The sequence below is a fragment of the Onychostruthus taczanowskii genome, unplaced genomic scaffold (genome assembly GCF_017590055.1).
Source record: "Onychostruthus taczanowskii isolate IOZ18803 unplaced genomic scaffold, ASM1759005v1 scaffold58, whole genome shotgun sequence".
Taxonomy (NCBI): Eukaryota; Metazoa; Chordata; class Aves; order Passeriformes; family Passeridae; genus Onychostruthus; species Onychostruthus taczanowskii.
In genome coordinates this window covers 886,491-900,899 of record NW_024503457.1, presented here as the reverse complement: position 1 = coordinate 900,899, position 14,409 = coordinate 886,491, and the positions used below count along the sequence as shown (strand labels likewise).

At 39.3% G+C, this 14,409-nt stretch overlaps 1 protein-coding gene across 2 annotated transcripts in view; it reads right to left on the bottom strand.

The window, feature by feature from the left end:
* The window catches only part of PRKX (protein kinase X-linked), a 56,111-nt gene extending 52,210 nt beyond the window's left edge, over positions 1-3,901 (bottom strand). Inside the window, exon 1 of one of the 2 annotated variants that reach the window (XM_041418107.1) lies at positions 3,471-3,901. In XM_041418107.1, coding sequence (XP_041274041.1) covers positions 3,471-3,654 — 184 coding nt within the window. In that variant the 5' untranslated portion in view covers positions 3,655-3,901. The remainder of the gene's footprint in view (positions 1-3,470) is intronic. The other variant, XM_041418106.1, reaches the window with a different exon arrangement.
* Between the last annotated feature and the right edge of the window lie 10,508 nt (positions 3,902-14,409).

Genomic DNA, 14,409 nt, shown 5'->3' with positions numbered 1-14,409 from the left:
CACGAACTTTGAATGAACACGGTGGTCAAAGCATATAAATTTTTTGTTTCTGTACAGCACAGAACTAAATCTTTAAGTACATAAGTTCACTGAGATTCACACAGTATTTCAGCCTGGCCTGAACAGCAGTTTCTGAGTATGCTGAGCAAACATTTGTATTTCAACCTCCTTTGAAAGGAAAATTAATTCAAAACAAGATGAGGACAGCCAGGCACCTCCAACGGCTCCAGAGCAAGAGCGTTCAACTTTCATACAAGAAGACTAGTTAAAAAACCCATACACTTCAAAGGTTCAAAGCCACATGCTCAACCCCTCAGGAAGTACCTTCAAAGAAATATTTTTCCTGTTTAACTTCTCTTAGTGCCAGAAACCAGTATGTGCCCCAATCCTGTGCCCTCCCCAAAGCCTTAACTTCACTTTATCAACTAAATATTAAAGCACTTCCCTCCAAAGCAAACCTGTACTCCAGACTCTGCTCCAATTGCCTTTTAAGAAAGAGCCCACAAACACCCAAACAAAGGTTGGGTCCTGGGATGTTTGGGGGAGACAAATGTCCTCTGAGTCATTACACTAGATTGTACTTCCCTTTTGCTCTTCCCACCTTTACATGAAGTTCTTTGCCAAACCAGGCACAGCATCCCAAAAGAAATCACAGAAAACACAGATCACAGAAAATCCAGCCTGCATTATGGTGGTCAGGTTAACAGAGAGATTTTAATCCTCTGAAACTATGAAGGATACTTCATACAGTAGTTGCTGTTCAAAGCAGGTATTGCGTTCAACTTTTTTTTTACATGGATTCTATTCCATCCTGAGAGAAAAGCCGCATAAAGTCATGGATGACTGCAATCTCACAGACACCAACACAGCTCTGTTACCTTAAATATTAATCATAAACAGCTGCAACAGCATGGAACTCACCTCCCTATTTTGACTTTCAACTTTCTCAAGTTGATAGTTTCCAACGCCATAACTACTTCTAAGCCTGGGTATATCTATAAGCAATGATTCTAGTAAAGGAGATACCAGAACTTCCTGTTATGTAATTTTTGGGTATTTCCCCTCCCATCCCCAAACATCTCCAATTATCTTAGACAGAGCATACAGCTTTCAAGAACATCAGCAGAAAGAAAATGGTTATCCTTATCAGAGCAGTCAAACTGCAGACTAGTCTAAATTGCTGTAGTGAAACTGATGACATTAATGCCATCTGTTTGTGCAGGGAGATCAAAATGGAGGATAAGGTAATACTGACTTAAAAGACTGCTAAAAAGAAGTGTAGATATACTCTTTCAGTACACGTGATATAAACCTACAGTGTACTTAACTAACTGAATTAAAAAAGGTCTAAGCCAAGCAAAAAAGTTTCTCAAGCTAAAATACAAATCTACTCTACTCTACCCTGCAGTATTTTGCACTGATTTAAATTTGCAGCCCATTTAAATCAGGTCTCCAATGCTTCATGTTAGCAGGTGCACACAGAGCTGCCCAACCTCAGGCAGACTGAGATGTGACTCAGATCCCCGACTAATGCACTACAGAAGCATTAGTGGGGCACTGCATCTTTTATAAACTTGGCCACTCAGAGCAGGTATTCACGTGTTCAGTTTCAGTATCACTTTGAAGCTGCAACATTACTTCCTAGTCAGGAGCAAGATGCACAGGGGCATAAGTTCATTTTTCAACCAACTTAAAATAAACCAGCTCAGTTTCTTTGACAAGGTAAGGCCTTATATATTTATCTGTGTACACTTTTACATCTTTCCAGTTCTATCTTTTTTATCTTTATCTTCCCTATTAAATGCCTAATGACACAGTTCAACAGAGATGCAGAGAATGGTCATATTTTGAGACAGAGTTATCTGAGAAAAAAAGAAAAAAAAATCAAGCTGGGGAAGACAGAGAATAAAGGGAGACTGTATTCTGTCAGTGCCTTGACAGGCAGCTACCTGCTCCTTTTGCCTTTTATTTCTTTCTCTAAAATAAAGTCAACAGACAGTGTCTCATTTTTTTTAAGGCTCTCTTTATATCCTGTGGAATCACAATTTTGCCCTTACTTAGCCTCTAAAGAGCGTCTTAATGAACTCTCTCAAAGGTATACTGCTTAAGGTTGACACCAGGATTATTTCCACATTTCTTCACTGGCCACAGGAATATTTCCATGACTACTCTGTCTTCGTTAGAAATTACTATTTTTCTGCAATCTGTGTTTCACCCGAAGTCTTAATCCTCAGTGATGACTACTGTATCCACATGGTCATGATGTAATGAAGAAAAACAAGCACTTCTGGAGGGAAAAAAAACATTACAAACCTTTCAAGCAGTCTCTTAATAATCTCAAATAATTTATCAGTAAAACGTCTGCCTACATTTCAAACTGGAACATTATCCCAAAACACAATGCACTTTGAGAGAAGATAATGCATTCTTCACTGACAACAACACTCCTGGGCCTTTCCAATTCCATGCTCAAAGCCATTAACTTCACTAAGAAAGGGTTTATATCACACCTTTTTGGCTGAAGAGAGCTTAGGGGAAATTAAGATTTACAATACATTATTTACTGGAACAAATCTATCCAAAATAATTTCAAAGTCCTATAACAAAAAAGTGAATAAAACTTTCATGTACTTGAACATGTAAGCTTTCAAACCAGGTGCAAAAACATATGCAACTGTCAGTATGTGTGTTCAAATACAATGCAGAGATACAGCACACATGAACACTATGAACATCACGGATGTCTGAAATGCCTATTTACTAGACACATGCATTTACTCTGCAATGCCACCAATTACAGGCAGTTCTAGTAAGCGTGGTACTTGTGAGATGAGACCTTACCTTCCACCAAAATTCTGCACACGCAAAGCATCTTTGCATCAATATTCAGGGCAACAGCGTGTCGGGGGTTTGACATACACTCAGTTGCATTCGGTTAACCTGTTTGATCTTTTTCCTGGCCCGACAGCTAATTTAAATGATGACTTTTTTATCATGATGCAGGTAAATGAAGTTAAACCAGATAAACCGGGCTTTATACTATAAGTCTTTTAGCTTCAGCAGTGACACTACCCATCCCAGAGACAAGCCAAACCCAGGGCTAGGTGCAGGATTGCTCTGCTGCAGATGCCGCAGCCGCAGCCGGTGACACGGCAGCACCGGGGCCGTACAATGCCCACAGCCTCCCGCAGCGCGGCTCCCGAACTGCGCGGAGGCTGCGGCGCGTCCCCGTCAGCCACCCACAGGCACCTAGAGCCACCGCAGGCACCCCAGCTGCCCTCACACCGACCAGCGGTGGCGCGGCGGGAGAAACGGGAGCGGAGCGGGGAGGGGGAGGCGGAGAGAAAAGAACACAAAAAAGAGGGCGCTGGGGAAGGGGGCAGCCAGCTGTTCGGGCACCTCCTCTCGCCGGGCACGGTCGCAGACAGGCACCTCGGCAGCTCCTTTGTTCCCCTCATCCCCGCACTCACCTACGGTGGCCAGGGTCTCCAGGTCCTCCAGCTTGTAGGCAGCGGGCTCGAGCGCGGCGGGCGAGCCGGGACCGGCGGGGCTGGGGGCCGGCACGGCGGGCTGAGGCGCGGCCACTCCCGCCGCCGCCGCCTCGCCGCCGCTTTTCGCCCCCATCTTGGCCTTGGCAGCGCTGAAGGCGTCCATGGGGCCGAGCGGGCGCCCCGCGGCCGCTCAGCGCATGGAGAAGGGCAAAAGGAAGAGGGAGGAGAGGGAGCGGCGGGGACGCAAAGTTTCAGTCTTCAGCAGGCGGGGTGGCTGCTCCCCAGGGCTGGAGCCCGCTGCCGCGTCTGAGGGGGCGCGCAGCCCTTCTGCATCGCGGCCACAAGCGCCGCGCCGCCCGCCGGTGCCCGCAGCAGGCAAGGACCGCCGCGCAGACAATGGCGAGGGTGCGCCCAGCCGCGCCACACGCGGGGCGGAGGGCGGGGTTTGCCGCTGCCGCTGCGGCACCGTCCCGCTGAGGGCTGGCGGGGCGGGGCCGGGAGAAGCGCGGCCCCGCCGCACAGCGGGAGCGCGGCTCTCGCCCCTCGCCGCGGGCACAGCCCGGATCCGTGTGACAGCCCCGGTGCTCTGTGCTTGTCCTTCCCCACCCTGCGTCCCTCCCGAGGGGCAGCGCGGCTCGGCGGCGGGAAACGGGGTGAAGTGCCGGCGGCTGCCGCGCCTGCCCCGCGCTCTCTGAGTGTTGTAGGGACACCTGGAGTGGTCCCGTCCGCTCCCCGCAGAAAGTTAAAAATGAGCGGTGGAGCTCTTGCGAAGCGGCAGCCGGGGCCCCCTCGGCTGCTCAGGAACAGCCCTGGGAGGAGCTGGTCTTTCCCCACACGTGGGTGCGCGTTCGAGTGGCTCCCCCCGCACGTCCCAAAGGGGTTGTCACGCCTTATTTTCCTCCCCGTTTCCAAGCAGGTGTGGATTCCGCGCCGGTCACAGCCCGTCCGCGTCCCCTGCTGCAGCCTGCGGGGTGTTCGTGTGGCTGGGGATGGCTGGGGGTAGTGCTGGGCTGCGCTCGGCCGAGGCGAGCAGACACCCGCCTCATGCAGCAGCAGCAGTGGAGTGCCGAATATAGCTCCTTCCAGAGCTGCCAAGAAGCTGTTGACGATTATGCTGAAAGACAAGGCAAATTGGTATGTGAATCAAGTCACTGTAAAGCGTTCACATCAAAACTGGGAAGGAAATCCTAATTTTTTCCATGCCTTGTTCTGGCCCAGTTTTACCCTATTCACAACTACTACCCTATGCTCCCGTGAGCTGAATATCTGCAAAGCTGATGTGTAAATCAAGTCACATTTGGCATCTCCTTTTTATTTAATGTGACATTGTGAGAATTTAAGGCTTATTAGTTTCTGTGTGGAGCAGGTTCAATAATAATGAGAAATAGTTATGTGCATTAAAAAAAAAAAGAGTACAAATATATAAATTATTTATAAGACTTACAAATATATGTACATTTATCCTGAATTTTAAGGTATCGTTAGAGTCAAATTAATAGTTGTAATATCAGAGGATATAAAATGCATTTTTATCTTTTAGCTTGTTGACATGAAGGGTTATGACTAATTCAGAAAATCATTAGGTCATCTCTGCTTCCTGTCAGCCTTTGAAAAGTCACCGGTCAAGGAGGATGACATCACTTTTGCTCCAAAATTTCAGATTTCATTTGTTAACTCTTTGGAATGCAAGTTTTGCCCTTCTATTTTGCTTTACTACTATACTGCTTTACTTTCCTTTCTGCTTCTTTACTGCAAGGTTGACTGAGCATTAGAGCAGGTCACCCAGAGAGGTTGTGGAATCTCCCTCACTGGAGATATTCAGAAACCATCTGGATGCAATGCAGTGCCATGTGCTCTGGGATGACCCTGCTAGAGCAGGGAGGCTGAACCAGATGACCCACTGGTCCTTTCCCACCTTACCCAGTCTGTGACTATGTTCTGTACATTCTCTATCAGACTTTCCATGGTTTAGGCCTTGAATTATATATTTTGAAGATTGCTTGAACTGCAAATTGTAAATGTGCTGACAAGCTGTAAATCTAATTTCTGTTTGGTCAAAAGGTAAGCAAGCCAACAAAGCTCTTTTGACAATAACTGAAAATTTTGTTTAAGATAGCAGTTTGAAAAATACACATCAAAACATTGAAAAAAATCTTAGTGTGTCTAAAAATCTTTGTTTCTCTAGCCAAATAATTGCAAATTGAGAAAAAAGGTATAAGCTGATTGTGCTAATTATTTTCAAGAGAGAGTTCTTTAACTTCGGTCTAGCCAAGAAAATTGATATTTGATCTTCCTGAAACCTTTTCTTTTCAATAAAAACTAAGAAATAATTCACTTCTCAGATGTTAAAAAGGGCATAAAGTATTTTACTTAAGGTATTGATTGTCCTCAACTGATATTTCCATTTATGTTACAGATTTTACCTAATGTTTAAATTACTTGCATCCAGGACCATAAAACTTTCTTTTAAAGAGCCTCCTAGTGCCATGTTTCAACAGTTGGTGGCCTGTGTGACAGCACCCATTCACAAGAGCTGTGATTCAGCAAGGCTCCTAAGCACAGGATTAGTTTCATTCGATGCAGTGTCTGATCTTAAGATTTAAGTTTGCTTCCTTCCTTCGCGTGCAAGGCATTTCCTAGTTGTAGTTGTAGCAACATAATTGCAGTGTTTATATTTAGAATGTCAACATATTATTAGTGTGCTTTGCCACCTCTCTATAACCATCTCAGAATTTGTCATCCAGATACTGATTATTATCCACAATACTACATACAATCAAAGCTTCTAACTTCATAAATTGCAAGTGGAAGTAGAGCTGCCACTAGATTGCAATAATGGATATGAAACATAGTTTCTTGCCCAATTTGGGCACAATTCATAGGAAAGCCTGCAGCCCTATGTTCCTATTTTCTTTCTTCTTTGCCTTTATTTTAACTTAAAATGTCACCTCTTGGTCACAGGTACTTTTTGAATAATCTTGGCTTTTCCCATGCTCTCAATAATTCATAGTTCTCAGTTTTTCACTTTCCCCACACATGCATTAGGTGCCTAATGCCAGGTTTCTTTATTGTAAAACAATTTTCCCCCTTTATGTTTAAGTCCTTTACCTTACAGGTCCTTACACCAAGGGTTAGTTCTATTTAATTTTCTCTTAAAAGTTCCAGATATTAGAGATTAATCTTTCCAAAGAGAGTGAAGATCTTTTTAAAAGAGATTTTATTTAGGAAAAAAAAAAAAAACCAACCAAAAAACAGAGAACTGTAGTTTAAACAGTTTTCTCAGTTCATTGTTTTAGTGAGGGCTTAGTCTTCTATTTCAGTTGCAAAAAAATGTTGCATGTACTTACATTTCTTCATGAATTTAGAATTTTCAGGGACCAGAAGGGTTACAGGTGTCAGTTTGGTTGTTCCCTGTGGCCTTTCATATATGTGCATTTGCCAAACTTCAGCACATAAAACCATACTGGTAGTTAAATGTTTATTTGGGTCCTAAATTACTAACTTTCTTCCCATTCCTTCCTTTTGGTTTGTAGGTTTGTTGGTTTTGGTTTTTTTGTTTTTTTTTTTTTTTTTTTTTTTCCTTATTTTCCCCCAGGAAACCTTTAGTTAACAATATTAAACCAATGTAAAGGATACCAAAACTTTCTATCTATCAATGAGTTGATATAGTAGATCATTTTTCTGTCATTTTGGGGGGACATTGTGGTACACATTCCATGCAAATGGAATATGATTTAAGTACCTAACTCTCTGGGAAAGGAATCAGTCATTTAAATGTCTCCATGGCTGCAGACAAAAGTGTCTTTCCTGTAGTTTGAGGAGGTTTGCGTTTGTCTTCCTGAAAGCCTGCTTCTTTCTTCCCTGCAAATATATAATTTTCCTTACAAATCTCGTTAAAGCATATATTTACCATCGCCATCACAGTAGTAAAACTACTACAACAAGTTTGCTGGAGAACCTGTTCAAACCTGTAGGGAGGAAATGGAGAAGTCCTTCAGTGGTGGTTATTACTAATAAATAGCTCCGTATCATCTCCTTTAGTCACATTACATACGGTGCCTAAAAACGTGGGACTGCTCTGAGGAGGAAGAATAACTAGTAAAGATAATTAGTACTGGTATGTGTTTTTCATTTGTTTTGTTTTGCTAAAGAAGTTCATGATCAGGCAAGTCCTGTGATGTAAACCAGCACCCTTTCGTGCAAAAAAATCCTGGCCTGTGACAAAGGAAGGGGGAAATTATTCCACCCATCTGAAGCAGTTCCTTCATAGTATGGAAATAAGCCTATCTGTATAATGAGCAATCACACAGCATGTGCATGTATCTACACCTTCATAAAGCAACTATCACACTTTTATTTGAATATGATTATGTTTAACATTTTTTTAAAAGCATTTATATTATGATGAATATAGTGGCAGTATCCAAGTGAGAATTTAAACACAAAGAATTTAACATCATTGCCTACATCCAAAATCGTGTTTCTGACGAATCTTGCTGAGTTGATTCCTTGCTTCGGAAATGCATTGGTGTAGCCAGTTCAAACATGGAAATGCTGTTACTAGGGTGTCTAGACTTTCTGCCCAGTCTGAGCAAGTTTGTGTCTTGCTTCTGCCAAAACTAGATTGAGATCTGGAAACAAGATGTTGCTTTGCCTACATTTGCTGAGGAACTTGTTCTGTTAAACATTCTGAAGGTATATCTCACATACATGCAAAACTGCTACCCTCACAAAAGTAAGTTGTGACCAATTTTTATATTAAAAATAAGTGTTATAGGAACACTGTCTTAGCTGATAGAAGACCCTGAAGCGCCAGCATGCTGGACAAGCTCTTTGAAGTCAGGTGGTGATATTTGCTTCAGTTCAAAGATAGAATCAAGTAGCAATTCACTAGGACATCTCTTTGTTCATTCTTTTCCCCAGATAACTAGTTATGTCCCTTGACACTGGCATATCTCATTTTCAATACTCAGGATAGTACGCTGCTTATAGCAGTCACCCCGAAAACGGGATATCCAGAATTTTGGCTCTTAATTGTATGAGAAGAGCTCTCATTCTAGCCTCCCTTCTTTAAGCTACTGAATGCAATTGTAGGACCTATTCTCCCATACTGTGCATTTCTACTTTACAAATACTCCACATTTACTGTGCCAATGAAAGGGTGTGTTTGCTACATTGCTGTGTGGAATTCTGCAGAAGTTGTATAAATCAAATACAATTTTATTCACATTTATTTATGCAATTTATGGTATGTATCTGTAGTGTATTTTTACATATTTTACCACATTTCTGAAAAATTAGTATAAAATAATAAATTCCACAAACAAGTACATTAATTTTAGCTTTTGAGAGTTTTTGTTGTTGTTGTTGGTTGTTTTTTTTTTTTTAATTTATTTTATTTTTGGTTGTTTTTTTCCTAGCAAGACATATAATGTGAACTTCATAGCTTTCAGGGTAGTCGGACAGAATAATAAACTCTATCTGTTGCTACCAGCTTTAGGGAATTAAGCTATCTCAACAAGGACTTCTCATTTAGATAAATGTAAAATTTCTGTGACAAAATATTTTTTCACCTGTATTAGCATAATTAAAAGCCTTTTAAAGTGAAATTGTATATGTCTTTTTTAAGGCATGTTCATCTAATGCATGAACAGAATAAATCTTCTTATTCAACATTTTTAAAAATTTTATTTGGTTTCATATTGGTATCTTCATGTACAAGACTAAGGACTGGGTGAGAAAAAAGAAACAGCTAAAATCTTCCTCTAGTCATGAGCATCAAGGTGACAATGTTGTCAGGCCTCAGAGTCCATCGTATCTGCATTGGTTTAGCATTAAATTTTCCCTGTGTCCCAATTTATGTGGGCTTCAGGTGTGGTTCATTTTAACCTGATCCAAATCCGGGCTGCCACAACTCTGTTGTTCTCCTCCCTCTCTCGCATCAGCACCTACGCCCTTGCTTTTGCTTTTGACACTCAGGTAACTTCCTGGTGAGCCAGTTCAGGAATTAGTTCAGGGAATCATTTATTAAATAAAGTTATTGGGGTTTCTAGCCAAATCACTTCCCCAAACCCTTACCATTAACAAGGTTTTAGGGCATTTACAGCTGTGAGGAATTCTGAGCCAGACTGTATTTCTCACAAGCTGGGTCACCTTTAAATAACCCTTTATTTGCTTATGCCTTTACTATTTCACACACTGACCCTTAGAAAAAAAAAAAAATCAGCACTCTGAATGGATATACATGGCTGGATATAACATGAGGTTCCCATTAATAGTTTTTAAAGATACCTTTGTTCACAAATCTTTTGCAACCTGAACGATTTTGTGCTCTGCATGACAACTCACTTCACAGTGGTGTTGAAACTGGCCGTAAAATCAGAGGACAGAGATGGGCACATCATTTAGATTGTCATGTCATATGGTAGGTAATATTCTGGATTCCTTTCTTTGACTGGGTCTATCAGAAAAAAAACCAGTTAGATTTAACTCACATGGGCTCCAGATGAGACTGTCATTCTCTCTTACCTCTGTAGCAGTTAAAATCAGCTAAACAAAATCTGACCCTTATTTACTTCCAGCTTAGACAAATATTTTCAAATCTTTGCAGTTTATCTCTAAAGGAAAGATTAAATCAGCCCCCAAACTTTTACAAATAGTATGCAAAGATGTTCTATAAATATTTATATTCATGGGTAAATGTAAGCAATTCTTGTTATTTTTTTTATTGAAGGAAAAATGCTTGAATGCATGATAGCTACATCTTTAAAATTGGAATTGAATTGCAAAAAGGAAGAACATGATCTGTTAAATACAACAATATGAATTATGCATTTTTTATTTGTAACTGGTATCTTTTGTGAAGAAATATATTCTTAATCTGCTCTTAATGAAATTAAAATACTATAAAGACTAAATGCATTCTATAATGTCATGCTTATCACTTCAACACTTCAAGCTGGCCTAATTTATACTTTTATTGTTAAGTAATATTTTCACAGAAACATGGGCTAAAGCAGATTTCTACTGATACTCTTACAATCTGATTACTACCGAAGCTGAGGAAATAGATTTTAGATTTCTTAGAATTCATTTTTGTATACTTACGTATGAAATAAAATTTATGTATGATATTCAGACTTTTTCTGGTAAACAAGTATGTTTTACTGAACAATTCCAAAGTGATATTAACTGTGATTCATTCATCTGTTTACAGTTCAGTTCATTAACTGTTCAGTACCCGAGAGTCATTGCAGACTCATTAAGCAAAGTATTTAAGCACCTACTTAATTTTTATTAGTTTTAAGCAAGTGCCTAGATTCTGTTAAAGCCAATAAGAATTAGTCATAAGGTGCACTGATTCAATAACTGCTGTTAAGTTTACATGCATGGTCAAAGTCATGCATACACTTACATGCTTTATGACAGGAGCATAAACCAAAAGCATGAAACCGCTCAAGCAACGAAGCTGAGAAGAAAACATATTTCAAATATAAAAAGAAAATAGAATAAAATGAAATTTCTTAGGCATCATGTTCATTTAAGTATGAACTTCAGCCAAAAAAAAAAAAAATCAAAGCATTGTGGCATTTAGGAAGAGTCAAGGGGTAATTTAATATGGGATCATTATACAACTGTGCAAACTCTAGGTTATGCCCAGGCATATATACTGCATAGCTGGTCATAATAACTCCTGAAGAAGAAGGGCAATTCATCATCAGTTTATATATGAATTAATTTAATGGTCTCACTTTTTTCCTCCTTTTTGGTACATTTTATTTTTTTTTACATTGTGTATTACTTTGATGTAGTATAAAATCTGCAAAGTAGTCAACATAAATATTAAATATTATGAATGTTGGTCAGTACATAATATGGATGCAGCTGAGTTCAGCAGCATATGAGAAATCCAGTTGTTCATTGATCTTGCAAAACAACTAATTACATAACTTTCCTACTATACTTAGCAGCTGATCTCTGGCCTTTGAGTCAACTTTGTGTGTGTTGGAAGGAAATGGATAATTTCCCAAGAGAGCTGGAATAGATCTCTCATTCATAGTTTTATTGAAGATGTAAACTTTTATAAAGCTGCAATTTGGCACACAGTCATTCTTCTCTTCAGTTTTCAGACTTAAGTAATTTTAAAAGTTTTATACAGATGAAATTAGGATTATTTAGTTAAATATAAAGCCCAGGAATTCAAATGAAAGCTAATAGCATTTCAGGGGATAGGTTACTGCATCAATTGATACAGTGTCAGTGCCGTTCCCTGCCAGTCTGAGGGGAGTGAGGAAGACAGTGTCTTGAATCAGAGGAAATATTGATTTAGGAACAAAAGATGCTTTAAGTAATCTGAAAATAATTGCAAACATTCTTTTCCAGTTTTGATTTTAGTATATATAGAAATCATGTCTCATCATTAATAAATTCACTTTATTGAAGTTTATACCAATGTTTTGCAAAATTTCTCAATGTGTTTATCTGGTTTGCAATTATTATTTTTCATCATCCATTCATCTACTTCTCATAGGCACAGGGATGACAGAGGCTGCATCAGGTATCATCTACACACACTAGGGATTGGTTTGTTTGTTTGTTTGCTGGGATTAGTTAACAGTGACATACTTGAAGTATTGGGAAAATGGTTGCTTAGATACTGATTCCAAGCGAGCGGAAATTAACAGGAATCATGCACTTACTGATGTCTGAGATTAGTGGATAATATATCAAAAAATATGTATTAATTTTGTAAAAGAATATATAATTTTGGGGAGTCTCAGATTACAGGAAAAGGATCTTTTCTGGTATTTCCCTCCAGTTTTAGTTTTTCTTTCTCTGTATATGAAAGAGAGTCAGATATATACAATTTATTTTACTAAAATGTCTCTGACTCTATATTTTTATTAAAAAGAAAAATAAGTCCGTTTTTAACCTGGGCTGCATTTAACTACTTGGTAGGTCCTGTAACAGGGGCATGGGGTTTTGATCTATATTTTGTTACTTCTTTTTTGTGACTCTTGTTATTCAGATACTTGACTTCCTTAATTATTTTATCAGTGGTGCTGCTTTCATGAGTATAAGAATGATGTTTATATTTTGTGGGTCTCTTTTCTGTTACTGTTTTTAGAAATTTTTTCATCAGGCAACCAAGCAGTCTCATTGCTTTCAACAAGGTTCATATTTCTCAATGACGTCTGTACAATTGCAAAGGTTACTACTCAAAAATTAATAGAAAACTCTGCCAGATGTCTTCACCTTTGTCATATTCTCCATTACAAATGGTTCCCAAATTCATTATAAGAACATACAATATATGAATAATGAAATATGTAAATAATAAGTAATAGCAGACATATAGGCCAAGGAGAAAGAATGTTTTTTGTTGGAAAAGTGAATGCCATGTGGGATGGGCAGGATAGTGGGGATCGGGGTAGCACTTCCAGCTATCATGGCTAAGGAAGAAATCTGCTGAGGGTTCCTGAGCCTTGGGGAAAGCCTTTTGAAGGAGAGTGTTTGTAGAGTTTCCTTTTTCAGCTTCCTTCTGAACTTCTAATTGGGGGGACAGCAGATTTACATTTCACTGGGGACTGAGAAACCCAGTCTACAGAAACCACTGAAAACAGAAATTGGATTTGATCATATCATGGCTTGTGCCATGACTTTCCTGGACAGTTCTGTCCTTTTCCAGCACCTTAGGAGAAATGGGTAATAAATGCACATGTGGTAGTGCATGACTATACAAATCTGTTTCTAAATCTAATGGGAAAAATGTAAAGTTCTTTAGCAATGATTTAGCTAGCTTCATCAGTTGTTTTTAGTATCTGGATTTGAACAGCTGCAACTTGAGGAATAGTGAAAGGAAGAAAATTACTGTAATTCAGAAAGAAATGTGGGTAAGGTGATATAGGGATTTCACAATAATGACATTAAAGTGCTTCCCTAAGAATGCCAAAGTACAAGTTTTAGGGTGCAGATGACTGTAACACAGGTGAGGTGTTTCTGAGTGAGCATATGCTTTTTAGTCTAGACAGCTGATCACCTCATTTTTCTATCACCAGTAACATTTGACTGCCCCAACCTGTGCCTCCAGGGACTGTTACGTAGGAAGAGTGAGGAATTTAATGAAGGGGCCTGCATGAGGTTTTCAGAAGTTAGGAATTTAAATGCTGAAAATGTGACAATCGTATTGTGACAGTGTTAGAGATAGTGGCTAAGTTGGACGATGGAGACATCATATGTTTCTGCAGTACTCTTTACTCTGTTATTTGGGATGGAGTGAAAGTTACATTACTGCTGGTACCTTTTTCATTCATTATAAATATTCAAGATGTTTTCTCTTGGATGGGCTGTTCTATTAAAATTGTTTCAGTTTTAGTGTTTGTGAAAAAAAAAAAAAGCCCAAAGATAACTTACACATTTGAGAAGAAATGTGAAAATACTTGGTGATATTATTTTCAAGATTCAGTGAGAAGTGATTTTCACTAGATGATTTGAAGAGCATGGATAGCATTTATTTGGCAATATTACAAATAGTGCCTATCTTAATCTCATTACATTACAGAGGATTTTTATTTCTTAAAAGCAGTAGTGATTTGCTGAACATAACATTAAAACTTTGATACTTGTTCAAAGTTTTTTGAGAGAAAGTTTTTAACTTCAGATCAGGTTCAAAGGTTGAAAATTTAATCTCCCAGGCAATACCCAGGGACCTTAAGAAGGAAAAATCTTTAATGAATTGTAATGGAATCAGATCACAACTTTTCTTGGATAAGTCCATTTAAAATGTGTTTCGCAGTTTGGTCTTGTTTTATGAAATCAGTTATATGCATTTTCCATTTAAGGTTGAGTGTGATTTGGAGTCAGTAGGAACAAAAGAAAGGTTAAAGTGCTTTGTTGACTAACAAAAAGTTAAGCACAC